This window comes from Cynara cardunculus (assembly GCF_001531365.2).
Source record: "Cynara cardunculus var. scolymus isolate 2C chromosome LG 8, CcrdV1, whole genome shotgun sequence".
NCBI classification, from domain to species: domain Eukaryota; kingdom Viridiplantae; phylum Streptophyta; class Magnoliopsida; order Asterales; family Asteraceae; genus Cynara; species Cynara cardunculus.
The window spans coordinates 1,579,466-1,598,279 of NC_037535.1; the positions used below are offsets into that span (position 1 = coordinate 1,579,466).

The 18,814-nt window shown below is 31.6% G+C and overlaps 1 protein-coding gene and 4 non-coding genes across 5 annotated transcripts; 3 read left to right on the top strand and 2 right to left on the bottom strand.

The window, feature by feature from the left end:
- Positions 1-389: 389 nt before the first annotated feature.
- On the top strand, positions 390-2,334 carry LOC112517089 (putative GATA transcription factor 22). Its single transcript, XM_025124408.1, has 3 exons — positions 390-765; positions 1,135-1,518; positions 1,618-2,334. Exons 1-3 carry the CDS (start codon positions 532-534, stop codon positions 2,047-2,049), a joined length of 1,050 nt encoding a protein of 349 aa, XP_024980176.1. The 5' UTR covers positions 390-531; the 3' UTR covers positions 2,050-2,334.
- A 6,196-nt stretch (positions 2,335-8,530) lies between these two features.
- On the bottom strand, positions 8,531-8,611 carry TRNAL-AAG. The gene has a single exon. It is a non-coding gene; the product is annotated as a tRNA-Leu (tRNA).
- Positions 8,612-9,399: 788 nt separating this feature from the next.
- Positions 9,400-9,480, top strand: TRNAL-AAG. The gene has a single exon. It is a non-coding gene; the product is annotated as a tRNA-Leu (tRNA).
- Positions 9,481-15,010: 5,530 nt separating this feature from the next.
- TRNAL-AAG lies at positions 15,011-15,091 on the top strand. Its single transcript has one exon. It is a non-coding gene; the product is annotated as a tRNA-Leu (tRNA).
- A 733-nt stretch (positions 15,092-15,824) lies between these two features.
- Positions 15,825-15,905, bottom strand: TRNAL-AAG. The gene has a single exon. It is a non-coding gene; the product is annotated as a tRNA-Leu (tRNA).
- Between the last annotated feature and the right edge of the window lie 2,909 nt (positions 15,906-18,814).

An 18,814-nucleotide genomic window follows, 5' to 3' on the forward strand; every position in this document is an offset into this window, starting at 1 on the left:
TTCATATATGGTTATGAAATTGTTTCATATAATATTTAATGAAATTTTAATGGAACTGTTTCATGTATTTCTCTAAAATTAAAATAATAAAGATGATAATATCAATGATTAACACCCTCCACAATAAAAATGGTTAATCAACCTCTCATAATTACAAAAAGATGAACAAAATAAAAAATTATGATCGGTTGAATGTGGTTTTCACTGTTTTTACAAATTAAGTGGTTTTTATTTGAACGCTCCCCTATATATATATATATATATATATATATGTGTGTGTGTGTGTGTGTGATTTTTGTAGAAGTGTATCTTGAAGTCACGTGACTGGGGATATGCACAATGCAGCAACTAGCTAGCAATTTGTCTCCCTTTTTAAAAAGAGTTGGCTCAACCCTTATAGCTTCCATTTGCTCGCCATAGCTGCTATCCTCTTTCTGAAGCTATCCATCATCCATCTCTTCAATTACTTACCTTCCAGTTTCCCTGGATCAACACTTACATCTGTCTCTGTGCCCTGATCCATCGACAATCATGCAGATGACTCCGATCTTCTTGAACTCATCATCTAACCATTATTGGCCCACTGATCTTCACCATCAAGATGATCACTTTAGCCACAGCAATCAAGAATTCTTGAGCCCTAATTCTCAAGCTTCTTCGTCTTCGAACTCTCTCACAACTCATATGTTCTTAAACTCCACTGTTGTTCATCGTGAAAATGGTGTTTCAGATACAGAATTACAGCCTCTACAACCTCAACACGAGGTAACCAAGCTTGATCAGTCATATATATGTGATCTTTACAGTTATATATATATATATATGTATCTGTATGTATATATATATATAAGTCCAACTTTTGTATGTTTTAATCTGTTGTTGGACTTTAAAAGGCAATTCATTTAATGGGTGTTCCTTGAAACGCAATCTTGATATGTTTTGAACTTGATCATATCGATCATATATGTGATCTTTACAGTTCTATATATATGTATCTGTATGTATATAATATATATATATATAGGTCCAACTTTTGTATGTTTTGATCTGTTGTTGGACTTTAGAAAGCAATCCATTTTGATGGGTGTTCCTTGAAATGCAATCTTGATATGTTTTGAACTTGATCATATGTAGGATGATAATTTTGGATCACAAGTGTACGAGGATGATCGAATCGAGAATAACTACGAGAAAAACCACGAATTTCCGACATGGAACAAGAGTGAAATGAATGATATGATCAACAAGGATCAAAATCAAATGAAGTGGATGTCTTCCAAGATGAGAGTAATGCTTAAAATGAAGAAATCCGATCCGGTGAATCCAAACGCTTATCGTTCAACTACTAGAGAAGCGACGACGCTCGAAGATCAAAAGCTACCAAATTCGCCAATTGATCAAGAAACCGAAAATTCTAGCAATAGTACTACTTCCAACAACAGTGTACCGATTAGGGTTTGTTCCGATTGCAACACCACCAAGACTCCTCTATGGCGTAGCGGACCTCGAGGTCCTAAGGTATTATCTATATCTATATCTATATTAGATCATGATTAAAGACTCGAATTCACGACCCCACTATTTGTACGTATAATTTACTTACTTTTCGTTATGTAGTCGCTTTGCAATGCTTGCGGAATCCGACAAAGGAAGGCCAGAAGAGCACTGGCGGCAGCAGCAGCAGCATCAGCAGAAAATGGCAATGGTAATGTTTCCATGGATCAATCAATCATGGTGCCATTGAAGGTTACAAAAACCCCACATAAAGAGCACAAGAAACCAAGTAATGGGCATGTTACCAAGTACAAGAAAAGACAATACACCAAGCAGATTATAACCATCCCCACCCCATCACCATCACCATCACCATCACCATTGCCGTCATCATCGCCGCCATCTTCATCTTCTCCGGTGAGAAAGAACTGTGTGGAAGAATTTCTAGAAAGCTTGAGCAAGAACCTAACACTTTATAGGGTGTTCCCACAAGATGAGAAAGAAGCTGCAATCCTACTAATGGCACTCTCTTGTGGCTATGCTCATGAAATCTGAGAGCTTATTGGCAGCTTATTGGCAACAGTAGTACTGTTTTTTTGTCTTAATAGATGTTAAGATTTCTTGCAAGTGAGTTATAGTGATTAAAACGTCTGTTTGGAAGGGTTATATACCTTCAATTTCACCATTTTCATAGCTAACAGTTAGAGTTGTGGTGAGTGAGCTATATGTTTTGTATAAGGATGTTATATATATGATGAACATGATGACCAAAGTTTCCATGGATCTCATGTTCTTCATGTCTGCTTAATTATGTAATAATCAAGAATTACTTTTGATTCATACACATTGTTTTTCGGTTTGTTTTGATTCAATCCCTTTTGTTGATTTCAATTCGATCATGTAAATTGTTGAAAAATATTCCAATAAGATAGATGAAAACAAAATAAAATTTTAATCTTTATAAGAACTTAAATTTTATAACGGACAAAAATTAAACCTTTTAGTATTCAGAACCACCATCACCTCAACAGAGTGTCAAATCACACAGATTGAATCTATCATTCGCGATAGATTTAATGAAATAAATGAGTAAAAGCAGAGTTGTTCACTTAGTGAACAGAAAATTAAATACAATGCGTAAAATATAAAACCAACCTGATTAAATTGTCGATCTGTATTGTAATCTGCACGGTAAAACCTATCCTTAAGGTTTTATACGACCACTCTATTCATTCTGTTAGTCGCAAAACCCCATGATTCGATGCAGTATATGATTCGTTTATGAACAGCGATCAAAAACGAATATAGAGCACGGTTTATGCAGAAAACGATAGAGAGAAAGTTAAACTCGAAAGCAGAAATCGAAGGAGAGAAAACTCAGAATTTTTCAGTACGTTTTTGAGTTGGATTCAACCCAGTTTAAATATTGGTTGAAGCCTAGAAAGTCTCCACAAAAAACTCATAAAAACGCTGATCATGGGAGGATTTTTCTCATCGGTCATTATCTAAAATCATGGGTTTAGACTAAGTCCAGATTAAAACCGAGTTTTATTTAAAAATCATTTATTTATTTCCTTCTCCTTTCGACTTTGTACCAAAAAGATACTCGTGCGGCATGCGCCTCCTCGTGCCACTTTCACGAATCCCTCGGCCTCTGCCACAACCATGCGCATGTGTGTGGGACTTCTACTCAAGACCACCACCATGGCTCGACCAACTTGTTCAAAACCTATTTCTAGAGAAAGCCTTATAAGCTTCTCTAAAAATTAATTTTCTACAAATGTCGATTGGAAGCTAAACTTCCAAACCACAAAATTTTCTAACATAAATTGTATTAATGTAAGCACACGATATTTACATTAATCTACAGAATGAGTTAAGAGTTCAAAGGGTGTTTCAGAAAAAGATGTGAAAGTTGATGATGCTACCGATGATTCAAACAGTAGGGGTACAAACTACTTTCTAGCTAGGTTATACTTTCTTCAATCTCTCTCTCTCTCTCTCTATATATATATACATACATATATATATATATATAACAACTCTTGAATATATGTGTTTAAGAGAGAGAGAGAGAGAAAGAAGAGACAGAAAGTGAAGTTTTTGTTGCAGAAAAGTGTCTGCAAAATGGTTTCACGAGAAGCCATGCAGCAATGGATCATAATTCTTCTATTTGTAATTGTACGAACCCCCATCTGGGTTGAAGCTACCATCCACCTCAACAATTTCACTTTAAATTTTTGAATCATCATCAAAGATAGTGTCATGTTTTAACCCCCAACTGTTTGTTTTTGTGAGACCTGTGAGACCAGCTTTTTACACTTGAAATTTCACAGCAAAATGTTGTGAAGGTAACCTTCACAGTGTTTTTGTTGTGAAGGTTCGACTTTTTTAAACCTTCACAGTGTTTTTGCAGTGAAGTTTCAAGTGTAAAAATGTGGTCTCACGGGTCTCACGAAAACAGGCTGGTCTCACGTGAACCTAACTCTCTCTCTCTCTCTCTATATATATATATATATATATAGAGAGAGAGAGAGAGAGAGGTTGGTTATTATACAACCTTTGACATTTGTGCAACCAATACAAACCAATCTCAACCGTCCATTTCATTTGATTAATATGTGATTTCATAGAAGTTTTGATTGTTTCCTAATATAAAGTATTGATAATGAACCATATTCATCTTCCATAAATATTCAAATCATAATAAATGAACTCTCATCATTTCTATAAATATCTCAATTTATTGGGTTGCATTGGTTGTACAAATACGATGGATTGTATTTGAAGCAAACTATATATATATATATATATATATATATATATATATATATATATATATATATANATATATATATATATATATATATATATATATATATATATATATATATATATATATACATCTTCACTAATCTTTAATGATTTTCCTTGGAAATTTTTCAATAACTGTAACATAAAACTTACCATACAAGAAACGAAATAAATCAAAGCTCGAGTCTAAGGCTCATATTGAACACAATGTCGTTAAAACAGATTCGGTCCAAACCCACAAGTTGGTTTGGACTAGATCGGTATTTTCCTCTATATATGTAATACCCTCTTTAAACCCTAGAAGGTGTTACTATTTACAACACTTACTAAAACATGTGTATTTAAATCTTCAATTAATCAGTAATAAAATACTGAAAGCTAGCTCAAATCTCCGAAAGCATTCACAAAAAATCTTAGTGGTTTAACAGTTTCATTAAGAGGCAACATCTAAATCATTAAGAGGTGAATCTTATTTGGTAAAAAAAAAGTCTGCCTCTTAATAGTTCTAAAACCCTCTGAATGATTTTGTATCATGGGCCTCCCTTAACCATTAAGCGCACTAATTTCATTGTAAACAATTACCAAACAATTATATTTCATGTTGCACTATATCATAAAAGCCTCTTAATCATTCTGACCACTTAATCATTCTACACCAAATTATTCAACAACTGTCAAACAGCCCCTTAAACTAATAACAATATTACAATCTGATGTGCAATACCAAACTAGAATAAAACATAAAATTCCATCAACTATTTCATGGTTTTGCATATGAAAATATTGAAAAATATTGCATGCTAATTGCAATGGAAACGTATTATGAGTTTATAACTGCTATGCAAATATACTTTGTATTGCTTAAAACATCTTATTATCAATGAGGGATCAGTGAGGGAAATGATTTTTGGTTTATCTGTCGCTGATAATCTGTTTTCTAGTAGTGTCAGGGTCTCCACCGCTTGATGGTGTTCCCTTTTTAATGTATTTGATTCAATGCATAATGTATTAATAATATTCAAAAAAATAAAATACAATGTTGTAATAAGAACCTGCAAAATTATAATAAAATAATTTTAAAAGTACAAATGTTATAATAAGAAATGTCACATCATAAATATGGTACACATAAATCCTACATGAACAATGACATGATATAACAGTCTATTTCTTATCATCAAATTTCAAATAAACAGGTTACACGTTGTTATATTAGGTAAAAATTTAAAAGTATAGCATCAGAATACAAAAATAATATATACTAAGAAAATTTATAAAAATATGTTGCTACTGTATTTCGTTTAATTATCTATAATTTACTTAGTGATAGCCAAACCAGCCCAGTCCGGCCCGGGACTGCCGAGACCGGTAAAGGCCGGTTATAGGACCGCCGACAGGGACTGCTTACATATTTGGAGTGATTTGAGGGACCGGCCCGACCGGGACCGGTTATGGGACCGGACTGGTCCAACCCGGTTTTATTAATGTAATTTTATTTATAATATTTGAATGTAATTTTTAATTATGATAAAACGCATTTTTAAAGTGTATTTGAGTGACCTGATTACAAATTTTATAATGTATTCAAAAAATCTATCATTAAAGAAAATAAAAAAAATATATTTTTTTTTGCATGGGTAGGGACCGAGACCGGGGCCGGTTACCCATAACCGGTTACAAAACACCTTAATCGGGCCTAAGTATATTCGACGGGACCGAGACCTGGACCGGTTACTCATAACCGGTTACAAAACACCTTAATCGGGCCTAATTATATTAGACGGGACCGGGACCTGAACCGCTTACGACCGACACTGTTCCGTCGGCTCGGCCCGGCCCGGCCTAGCCCGGCCCGATTTTGGGTTTTGGCCCGAGATGGGATTTTGGCCATCACTAAATTTACTAATGTTATATGTAACATCTTGCTTTTGGGCCTATATGAGTTGGGTTTCAAATGAATGGGCTTTAGTGAAGTAGATTGAAGAATCAAGGAACCGATTAGAGTCGCGATGAGATGAGTAAAGAACCTTTATATTGTTTTCGCTATTTTTATAGACGAATTCCGACAAGAATCGAGCTTTTGGAGTGAGTTTAGAAACACAAATAAACGAGAAAGTGTGTAGCAAGTTTCATGACGAAATCATCGATTAAATATATGATATGTGTGATAAATCTTCATATTAATGCGAGTTTAGTAACATATGATGTTAACAAATGGATTACTGTATAAATGGAGTTGATACAGATACCTTAAACTAAGGATGGTGATTTGTCCCGACCCGATGTGGAACCTGGCTCACCCGACCCGAACGGGGACGGAGATTTCCCGCTAAAACGGGTCCCACTTTTTTCTAAAGTAAAATTCGATATTTTACATATATATTTTTTTTGAGTTCTTTTTAAAGAATACAAAAATGTTATTCTAGCATATTTTAAAATATATAATTGGGTCAATAATATACACTTGAAAAATATGTTTTATTATAATTTCTTAAAAACGGAAATTGAATACAAGCCGAAACCATGAATTATAGTGAGAATTGTGAACGTTTTTTTTTACGTTTGTGAGTTGGTATATTCTCTCATACACCATTTGACTTATATATTGTCTGTAGAGGGTTGTCAAAAAAAATGAAAAAAGAACGGTCATATGAACGGCTATAAAAACGTAATATTTTTTGAAAAAATCGGGTTGGTCTCGAGTCGGGCCCATAACCGGTCCCGAGCCAAGCCTTGTTTTTTGTTGATATCAGCTTGAGTTAATATCAGCTTTTTTTACTTGCTATTTTCTACATTTTTCTATCAAGACCTGTATGAACTAAACTAAATCAGTGTTTGTTTGTATTGTAGAATAAACTGTTGAAATAAATAATCAGTTTGTTTTCTGTTTTTTCTTCTTTGAAATCATGGTTTTGTCATATATAATTCATGAAAGACGTGTTCAGCGTTTGGTCTTTTTGTTTTCTAATCACCGTTTTTCGTTAATAAAAGAATTTTCAATTTCTTTTCGATCTCAAACCTTCCTCGGCCAACAAAGATCGTTATTACATAGATAACTGCTCCTCGGCCCCCAACAACCGACAAACGAACCAACAAGAACCTGAGAGCAATGAGAGGCTCAATTGGGATTCTGGAGTAGAACCGTAAGTCATTTTCCTGAGGGATAAATTCCTTACGAGAACGTCTCGAAAGCCAATCTTACACATGAAATTAGATATCGGATTACAAAACCTCCTTTAGAACTCGACTTGTTTCGGAAAACCAAGTTGTTACAGTGACCCTGTATTAAATATGATGATGCCTAAATTGGTATTTTCCAAAACTCTGAGAACAAACTTTGGATCAAAGAGTCGTCGGAGTGATTGAGGAGGAGAAAAATAAATAACAATAACTACACAAAAAGTTTCACAGTCTAAATTACTTCTCTCTTATGAGTACCGAAAACACCATATTTTCTTTCAAACATTTCATCAAATACTTTGTCTACAATCACAATATTACCAAGCTTAACCACAATGGTGGTGTCTGATTGGTTTGAGCTTGGATCCAAATGTCAAAAGTATCAGGAGGTCTCAGGTTTAAATCCAAGGAAGAATAAAAATCCCTTTGTGGTCACGGAGGTTCAAATACGGTGACTCCGGGCCATCTGCAAAGCAAGTGGTCGCCATGGGATTATTCGGCTCGCATAGCGGGTTGGATACCCATGTTAATAAAAAATATTACCAAGCTTAATATTCAATGATGAGACGAACGATCGCGTGATAATATGAGTTAAGGTGAGAAGCATAAGAAAAGATCTGTAGTGCTGTACATTTAATCACTTTTAATCTCACCTCACCTCATGAATTGCGTTTCTTAGAGGAACTGATCTGATACATCTCATTACTATTAATCGTCAATTAGAATTGATTCAAATGTGAAGATCGTTTCTTATCCTTCTGACCATAACTTTCATTATCACAAAAAAAAAAAAAAAAAAAAAAAAAAACCCAACATGATTACTATCGAAATAAAACGTTGCTTCTCAAAACCCAATACCATGAAACTATTAACAAAGAATTTGATATCAATGTTATCAGTCAAAAATATGAATTTGGGAAAAAGTAGACGTGTTTTTAGTTTTAGTCATCATTTAACGAAAAGCAAAAAATGTAAGGGCTAAACTATAAAAGTAAGAAAATTAAGGGTCAAAACTGTAAAAATACAAAAAAGAATCAAATAATGTTGAGAGTGGGATTTGAACCCACGCCCTTTCGGACCAGAACCTTAATCTGGCGCCTTAGACCAACTCGGCCATCTCAACTTTTGTTTTTATATTTTCCAATTAATTTATACAAAATATTTTCTATTTTCGACATTTTTCCAATTAAATTTGCAACAAAAAATCATAAATGAAACCACTCAATCCAACGTGAAATAATTCAATCTGAAGTAACCTGATGTCTAATCGAGTTATAAAATCTTTAAACCGTAGATATTAAGTTGATATGAGGTTACTTTTATTTGAACTCAACCCGATGAACTAGGGGTTTGTTATTATGAATGGAACTATATTTACCAGAACAAAAACTCTTTGTTTTCATATTTGGTCCGATAATCGTCTCGTCAATGCTTTCAAATTGAGCCTAATATTGAATATTTTTTATTTAATAATACTAATAAATATTATGAATACCTACGAATTGTTTGTTTTATAAATATTATGAATACACTTTTATTATATTAAAAAAAAAGTATAACCATATATTAACTGACATATATGAAAAAAATTGTGTTTTATTTATTTATTACACATTATATTTATTAATTGTTCGTAATTGGTTATGTATCTTGAATTTTTAAGAGGTACAACCAATTAAGGATATTGTACATGCACCTAAAGCTTACAACCTCCCATGATCTTCCATCAAATCATTTTCATTTTCAAAATTATATTTTATATACTCTTATAATTAGTTATTTGATTTTACTTTATATCCAGGGGGGGAACTCCATGGGGGCCTTTTATGATTTTTTGTTGCAAATTTAATTCGAAAAATGTAGAATATAATAATATTTTATGTAAATTAATTGGAAAATATGTAAACAAAAGTTGAGATGGCCGAGTTGGTCTAAGGCGCCAGATTAAGGTTCTGGTCCGAAAGGGCGTGGGTTCAAATCCCACTCTCAAAACACGTCTAGTTTTTTAACCCAACTAAAAGACAATTTTTTTACAATTTTTACCCCTGTCCACAAAAAAATTACATTTTTCACCCATGTCCACGAAAAAAATACCCGAAAGGCTCTTCACTTTATATCCCTTTCGAAAGCATGGGGTTCTCAGATTGTTAGCCCCTATTTTATCAACAAGCAAACTCTTTGATCTACAAAAAGTCTGCAAAAATTTGTGTTCCAACACAATGATGCTTAACCAAGACCAAGACCGTCGCTCGGAAAGATTCTTTACATCACATATTGAAGGCCAATGGCCATTATGTTCGGTGCAAGGATACACAGGAATACCAGGAGTTGACGTTTAGGGCAGTGACATTTCCATGATTGCCAGGTCATGTAATGGAGTTCTTTGTTTTTTATGGAGTCCTATGAAATCTGACAATTCGACTTAAACTAAGCATGCCTTATCATATTGATGGAATAGTTGGGTTTGGTTTTGATGGAGTCATTAATGATTACCAAATTATGACGTTATTCGGCACCAAAAATGACAAAGATGAACGAGAAAAATTGGTTTACAGCCTGTGAGTGAGTACAGGCGCTTGGCGTGCCATTTATTCTTCCCCTACTATGTTTTTTTCGGTTAAGAGTCTTTCGGGTATTTGTTGAATGGATCATTGTATTAGATGGTATTTCTTTTTGTAACTGAAACAAAATGCCATCATTTTATATTGTCTTTCGATTTGGGCAATGAGATTTTTCACAGTACTTAGTTGCCGAAACCCAATCAAAAACCAGACAAGTACTAAGCATCAAAGGTTCTCTAGCTGTGGTTTCCATTGCGCTTGAAAACTATCACAAAACTAGTTGGATTTGGATGAAAAGAGATGAATCTTGGTCAGTGGTTTATAAATTATTCAGTCAGCTTACAGTCAATCAGCCCCTTTGTCCAAAATAATGAAGAATTTCATTAGCTTACAGTCAATCAGCGCCTTTGTCCAACAATTGAATGCTTTCTACATATCTTTCCATGTCAATCAGCCAAGCCGAATCCCACAAACTGTGATCGAACACCTGTCGCAAGATTACAAACGTAAAACCCCTCATAGTAGGTGTTCAACAAGACATTATCATTTTCAAGCGCAACGGAAAGCACATCTAGAGAACCTTTAATGCTTAGTGTTGATCTCGTTTCCCAATTGGGTTTAGCAACTGAATACTGCTAAAAATCTCGTTGACAAGATAAAATTATGACTTTGTTTCCGTTACAAAAAGAAATACCACCCAGTACAATGATCATTGACAAAATGCCCGAAAGGCTCTTCACTGAAAAAACATAGTAAGGGAAGAAAAAGTGGCATGCCAAGTGTACTCAAGGCTGTAAACCAAAATTTCTCGTTCATCTTTGTGATTTTTGGTGTTGGACATCGTCACAATTTTACAATCATTGTAGACTCCATCAAAACAAACCCAACTATTCCATCAATATGATAAGGCACGGTTAGTTTACGTCGAATTCCAGGATTCCATAGGGTAAGACGGCCCTTTACGGCATCATGCAAACAAAGAACTCCATTACATGACCCGAAAATCATGGAACTGTCGCCATATGGAACGTCAATTCGTGGTAATCATATGTGTCCTTGCAGCAAACATAATGGCAATTGGCCTTCTGAATGTAATTTAAAGAAAATCTTCCTAAACCACGATCTTGGTCTTGGTTAGCATCATCATTTTGGAACACGAATTTTTGCAAACTTCTTGTAGATCAAAAAGTTTGCTTGCTGATACAATGGGGCTAACAATCTGAGAACCTCATGCTTTCGAAAGGGATATAAAGCGAATGAGAGATTTGGGTGGTAATCTCCCAAAGACTTCGGCAATCAAGGCATCACATACATAGTTCGACATTGTCTAATTCTATATCGAACAAATCAAAATTAAGATATCAGTTTAAAACAAAAGAGTTAGAGTAAATTTCATGGGGGAACGAACAAACTTCATTAAAACTAAAATTGTTATTTGATTTATCCCTTTATAGCCACAGAGGTTCGAATGCGGTGACTACGGGCTACCTCAGATGGTTAACCTGAGATTAGTCGGCTAGCATAGCGGGTTGAATATCCAGGTTAATCAAAAAAAAAATTAGAAAGGAAAGAAATATAACAAACAAAATCATTGCATTCCCAAGAGAAATCTTATGTTTACCTACTCATCTTCATAATAACAGATATCCACTTTTGGATCAAATCCTGATTGAAAGTCAACACTAATGAGGTACACCTAGATGCACCAGATCAATTCCTTTCTAAAGTGCTATTCATAGGTGGACATGAGATTAAAAAGTGATCAAAGGTTCAAATCTCTTCTTACGTTTCTCACCGTAACTTCTCTTTTCACACACACGATCATTCGCCTAATGTGTAATTAGGGTTTAGATGGGTGTCTGGGATTGCTTATTTTGTGTCTTTATATGAATTTCTCATAAATTAAACCAAAATTGCTGGAAAAAAGAAAAAACGAAACTTTTACCTTGAATTGGAGCGATTCCTTTTTAGGGTTCATCGCAAATCGCGAATTGACGGTAAAATCAGAAGATAAACAAGAATCAGCAGCAACAGATAGTACTCTCTTGCAATTGTTCTTGAATAGTAATTGATTATGGTGAAGAGAATTCAATGACGTACATAACGAGCATGAATTGAACGATAACAATCGAACAAAATCCGCCATTGAAACACACACACAGAATCGATTGAAGTCTGAAAATATATGAAATTAGAGTCGATTATAACGCAAATTTATACGATGAATATAAGAGGTGGAAAGATTAGACGCCATGAAAGAAATCTGTGTTCATCGTTTTGCGAAGAGAGCCGAGTTGGGTGAGAGACACAGCAGCAACTTTTCATGAACAAGTTCAGAGGATTTGTGTGAACCAGAATGCACCAAAAGTGGGAAAAATTAAGGGGTATTTGGAATTTTTATAAAAACAACTTATTAACTTATTTTGATTTGACATAGATAATAAGCATTTTTAAGTGTTTAGATAAATAATTTAAGGGGTGTGTGGGATTGCTTATTTTAGGTGTTCTTTGACTTATTTTAGTTTGACACCGTTGATAAACTAAATGTTAGTGTCTGGATGAGGAAAAATAAAACTGCTTATACCGGTGCCAAACCGGTAATAAGCAGTTTTTGATAAGTTAATCATTCATGACTTATGAAAAACTGTTTATTACCATTTTAACCCTTTAATTATTAATCTTATTGATATAATTTTTTGTCAAAAATATTATTATAAATGATGAAAAATAAATTTTTACATGTTAAAAAAATCAAAGAAGTTAATAACCAATCTCAAACACACTCATAAGTCAATAATATGGAAGACTGTTCTTTTTGGTCATTTTATATATATATAAGCAAAATTTGCCAAACACTAAAAAACAACTTATCAGCTTATTGTTTTTCGGTACCGCTATAAGATAATCAAACACTTTTTACAAAACTCCGGTTTGATACCACATAAGTTAATAAGCACTTTTACAAAAAAAAAGCATAATTTCTGTCAAACCAGTAATAAGGAGTTTTTGAAAAAGTTAAACCATTCTAACTTATAATAAGTTGATAAATATTTTTATAGAAAAGTATAAGTCGTTTCAAATAAGCAATCTTAAACACCTCTAAATTAAATAAATGAAGAAAGAAACCAAAAAAAAATCTTGATTGAAATTGATTTCGGTTTATCTCATTTTCTTCTGAAATTACCACAAATCAATTATAATCTCAAAGATTTGTTATACACTGGTACCATATTCGTACACAATGTTACGTAAATCATTTCGATTATAAAGCCAATGGCATGATAATATTGCGTAAATTATTTTGATTATTATTATTATTAAATCAAAAATATTCAATATTGGGCTCAATTTGAAGGTATTGACGAGATGATTATAATGGTATAATTAGTAAAAAAATGTATTTTTTAAATGCATTATATTTCATATAAAATTATTTATGTTAATTTGATAAAAGGTGTAAAATGAAAAATAACAAATAAAAAATCAAGGGATGTAAAGTAAATCAAATAACTAATCATAAGGGTATGAAATGTAATTTTGAAACTGAAAATCATTTTGGTGGAAGATAGTGGGAGGTTGTAAGTTTTAAAAACTTATACAATATTCTTAATTGGTTGTACCTCTTAAAAATTCAAGATAAACTGTTTTTTAATACTAGAAGGGTACTCGTGCAATACATCGAGACACATCTTGATTTCAGTGTTTCGTTTTATTTCTTTTTTATGTCGATATAATACGTTTTTATGTGCTTTTGAGAATGCGATAATGTTTTTATTTTAAATTAAAATATAAATCTAAAAGTATCATAAGTTTATTAAAATAAATATCCATATCAATATCAATTTAATCTTTTTAAAGTTCTAGTGTTTTGGTGTAATTTTCTTAATTAAAATTTAATTTAGGTTTAGTAACAAAGAAATTTAATTTAGGTTTAATAATATAATTTTTTTTAAAAGTTAATAACTAAATATTATGTTAGAACTCTATGATTATCCTAATTATATTTTAGATTTTTTTATATTTAAAATGAGATGTTTATCCAATATTTGATTATGTTTATTTGCAGTTAGTTATACGAATTCAAATATGGAGCTTTAATAAGTTGTACGTATACACAATTTACTTGTAATCTTAAATTTTAATTAATATACATCAATAAACAGTACTTCGTGCATAAAAAATGGTTTTTAAGAGTTTTTGTCAAATGATTATTAAGTTATTTGGGTCTTCTACCTCCACGCGGCATTGCTCCATCAAGCTCGATTAATGCAGCCTCAGATGCATACGATTTTGCACTTCTCGACCCGAAACCAACATAGGTGATGGGTAGAGAATACCTAGGGGTACGGGACAACTCTCTCTAAGTACTCGGTTTATAAACTGAAATTTTGGCTTAAACTAATAAAATAGCAATCTGTTTTAATAAATTTTCTTATTATAGTAGTGTAACAAAAAAAAAAAAAAAAACACAGTGTTATAATAATTTTTTTTATAAAAATTAGGTTATCATTTTGTGCATTTAACGTATAAAATTTATCAAACATCATTATTAACGGAATTACAAAAGTATCATAATACTAAATACCATCGACTGTGATTAACTTTATAATGTCAAATATAACTGGTTTAAGTTGATCATTAATAGTTTTATTTGACGCTAAAAATATCGTACCAAATATGAAAACAAAAAGTTTTTGTTCTAGTAAATATCGTTCCATTCATAATAACACAACCCCCGGTTTATCGAGTTGGGTTGGGTTCAAATAAAAGTATTAAATATCAATCCAATACATACAATTTAAAGATTTTACAACTCGATTAGACACCGGGTTTATTCAGAATAAATTATTTCACGTTGGATTGAGTGGTTTCATTTATGATTTTTTGTTGCAAATTTAATTGGGAAAATGTAGAAAATAGGAATTATATTATATAAATTAACCGGAAAAATGGAAAACAAAGTTGAGATGGCCGAGTTGGTCTAAGGCGCCAGATTAAGGTTCTGGTCCGAAAGGGCGTGGGTTCAAATCCCACTCTCAACATTATTTGATTCTTTTTTGTATTTTTACACTTTTTACCCTTATATTTTGTTTACTTTTTTAGTTTTACCCCTACATTTTTTGCTTTTCGTTAAATGATCACTAGAACTAAAAACACGTCTACTTTTTGAGAAATTTATTAAAGTAATCGTTTTTTAGATTTGGTTTCACCTCCTAACCATTTTCTCTCTAAGTTTACAAAATATTCATTGGTTTATAATTATGGACCCAACTAATTTTTTTTACATTTTACACCTCTGTTCATAATTTTTTTTACATTTTTCACCCATGTCTACACAAAAAAATTACATTTTTCACTCAGGTTCGTAGAAAAAATTACCTTTTTCACCCAGGTCCGGAAAAAAAAATTAGAATTGCACACCTAAGGCTATTTTAGTAAATCTTGTAAAAAAATGAGTAAGAGGTGAAACCAACCGGTATGACTATTTTAATTAATTTGCCCTACTTTTTTCCAAATTTATATTTTTATGAAACTATTAACAAAGAATTTAATGATTAATGTTAAGTGTCAAAACTATAGAAGTCCAAATTAATGGTTTTTATAAAGGATTTGATCATTAATGTTATGAGTCAAAAATATAAATTTGGGAAAAAAGTAGAAGTGTTTTTAGTTCTAGTCATCATTTAACGAAAAGCAAAAAGTGTAGGGGTAAAACTATAAAAGTAAGAAAATATAAGGATAAAAAGTGTAAAAATACAAAAAAGAATCAAATAATGTTGAGAGTGGGATTTGAACCCACGCCCTTTCGGACCAGAACCTTAATCTGGCGCCTTAGACCAACTCGGCCATCTCAACTTTGTTTTCCATTTTTCCGGTTAATTTATATAATATACTTCCTATTTTCTACATTTTCCCAAATAAGTTTCCAATAAAAATCATACTAGAAATGCTTAAAAATCCGATCAACTCAACCCAATCTAACGTTAAATAACTCCACTTGATGTCTAATCAAGATGTAAAATTTTCAAATCGTATGTGTTGGGTTATTTTTATTTGAATATAATTCAACTCAACCCGATGAATTAGATATCCTTTTATTTTTTGTATTTAATATGATTATTGAGTATATTAATATTACACAATCACATGCTCTCTTATATACATATATTTCAATCTATTTTCCATCTCTATATAACTAGCTTATTTGTATACACGTTCAGTAACTGTGAACATATGTGTGTGTGTGTGTGTGTGTATATATATATATATATATATGCAAATTGAGAATATTTTGATGTACCAAAATATCAATCCAATCAACTCGTGCCGTTTGTTTGGGTTGGGTTGCGCTTTGGATTGAGTTGAGTTGGATTGAGATTTTTTAACCACCAACATTAGATTGAATTGTTCAAATACCTTCAACTCAATCAACCTAACCCATGAACACTTCTAAATCTACTATTTGCATTTCATTTGCAACATAAAATCATAAATGAATTTTTCTAAGGGTGCTAAAAAATATGATCAAACCGATCCAAACCAACGTGAAATAACTCAAGTTGAAGCAACCAGATGTCTAATCGAGTTGTAAAATTTTTAAACCATAGGTGTTTGGTTGATATTGATACGTGTAGGTATTGAATTGGTACAGGGTTTATTTAGTTTTAACAAAAAAAAAATAGAACTAATAAGAGATTATGTATTGTCATTGTTTCGTTTCTAACAAGAGAAGTGTTCGGTATCTTGAGGGTGTGTTTGTTATTCTGAATGGAACGATATTTACCGGAACAAAAACTCTTTGTTTTCATATTTGTTACGATATTTTCAGGGTCAAATAAAAACATTAATAATCAAATTAAACTACTTATATCTATACTATATCATAAAATATTTGACAAAAATCTTAAAAACCATTTTTTATGCATAAAGTACTAATTTATTGATGCTGTTACTTAAAATTCAAGATTACAAATAAATTGTGTATACTTACAGCTTGTTAAAGCTTCATGTTTGAATTCATGTAACTAATTACAGATAAGCATAATCAAACAGAGAATAAACATCTTTAAATATAGAAAAATCTAAAATATAATTAGGATCATCATTAAGTTATAACAAAATACATAATTATTATCTTTATAAAAAAAATTATAGTATTAAACAAAAAAAAAATTAAAGAAATACACAAAAAATAAGAAATTTTTAAATAGTCAGTTTGGTATCAATACCGGTATCTTATTTCTTCAATTTTTTATGATATATCTTTGTATTTATATTTTATTCAAAATTAAAAACATTAACGCTTTCTCAAAATCACATAAAACCGTATTATAACATCGACCGAGACAAAAAAATAAAACAAAACATTAATATCGAGATGTATCTCACTGCATTTGCGAGTACCCTTCTAGTTTGGTATTATAATTCACTTTTTTTCAAGCTACAACAACTCATTATACTACTTAAGCGTGTTGATTAGGTGTAAACTATTTAGTGGTCGTTTATCAAACACTTACCCGATAAGCGTTTTTCAATAAAATTTAACATTATCATTTACTTACCGGGTAAGATGTTAGTCCACCAAAACGGTATTGTATGCAACAGTTTATTTGATAAGCGTTTACCGTGGTAAGAGACGTCGCCCTCACTTACCGGGTAAGACTCTTGGTCCTTATCTCGTTCTTACTGGGTAAGATTCTTGTCATATTCATCCGGTAAGGTAATATGACTTGATGTTAACTTACCCATGTAAGCATTTGGTAAAGAGCCCCTTACATTTTTTGCTGTCACCAATGTCTTCAAATAAAATCTACCATAACGTCATAAAGTCAATCATACTTGATGATATTCGTTATTTTGATACTTTTGTAATTATGTTAATAATGATGTTTGATAAATTTTATACGTTAAATACACAAAATGATAAGTTACTTTTATAATTTTTTTTATTATGACACTGTATTTTAGTTTTTCTTTGTTACACTGCTATAGTAAAGAAATTATTAGAACATACTGTTATTTTATATATTTAACCTAAAATTTCATTTTATGAAATTTGATTGTCCCCAAATTTATATTCCATAGTTTAGAAATTACTAGAAGGGTACTTGCATAATGCAACGAGATACATTTCGATTTTAATGTTTTGTTTTATTTTGTCTTCTTTCGATTTTATAATACGGTTTTATGTGGTTTAAAAAAACGATAATGTTTTTATTTTTGAATAAAATATAAATTTTGAAAATATCTTAGAATTAAAAAAAATATCGATATTAGTATCAAATTAACTATTTAAAAGTTCTTGTTTTGTTGTGTAATTTATTTAATTTAATTTTTTTTGTATTATAATTTAATTCAGGTTTAATAACGAAGTAATTTATTTTTGATTTAATAATATAATTTTTTATAAAGATAATAATTAAGTATTCTGTTAGAACACAATAATTATTCTAATTACATTTTAGATTTTTTTACATTTAAGATGAAATGTTTATCTAGTATTTGATTATACTAGAAGGGTACTCGCACAATGCAGCGAAATACATCTTGATTTTGTTGTTTCGTTTTTGTTAGTCCCGAAGGGCAAGGCAATAAGCAGAAAGTAATTGTAGAAGGGGGGGTTGAATACAATTACACAGATTTTTTCAACTTTTTAATTCTTATTGATTTATATCAAGAATTAATACACACAGAAAAACAAAAGATTGTTGCGGAAGATAGGAAAGGAAAACCTAACCTAAACAATCTTACAAAGAGAAGAACTT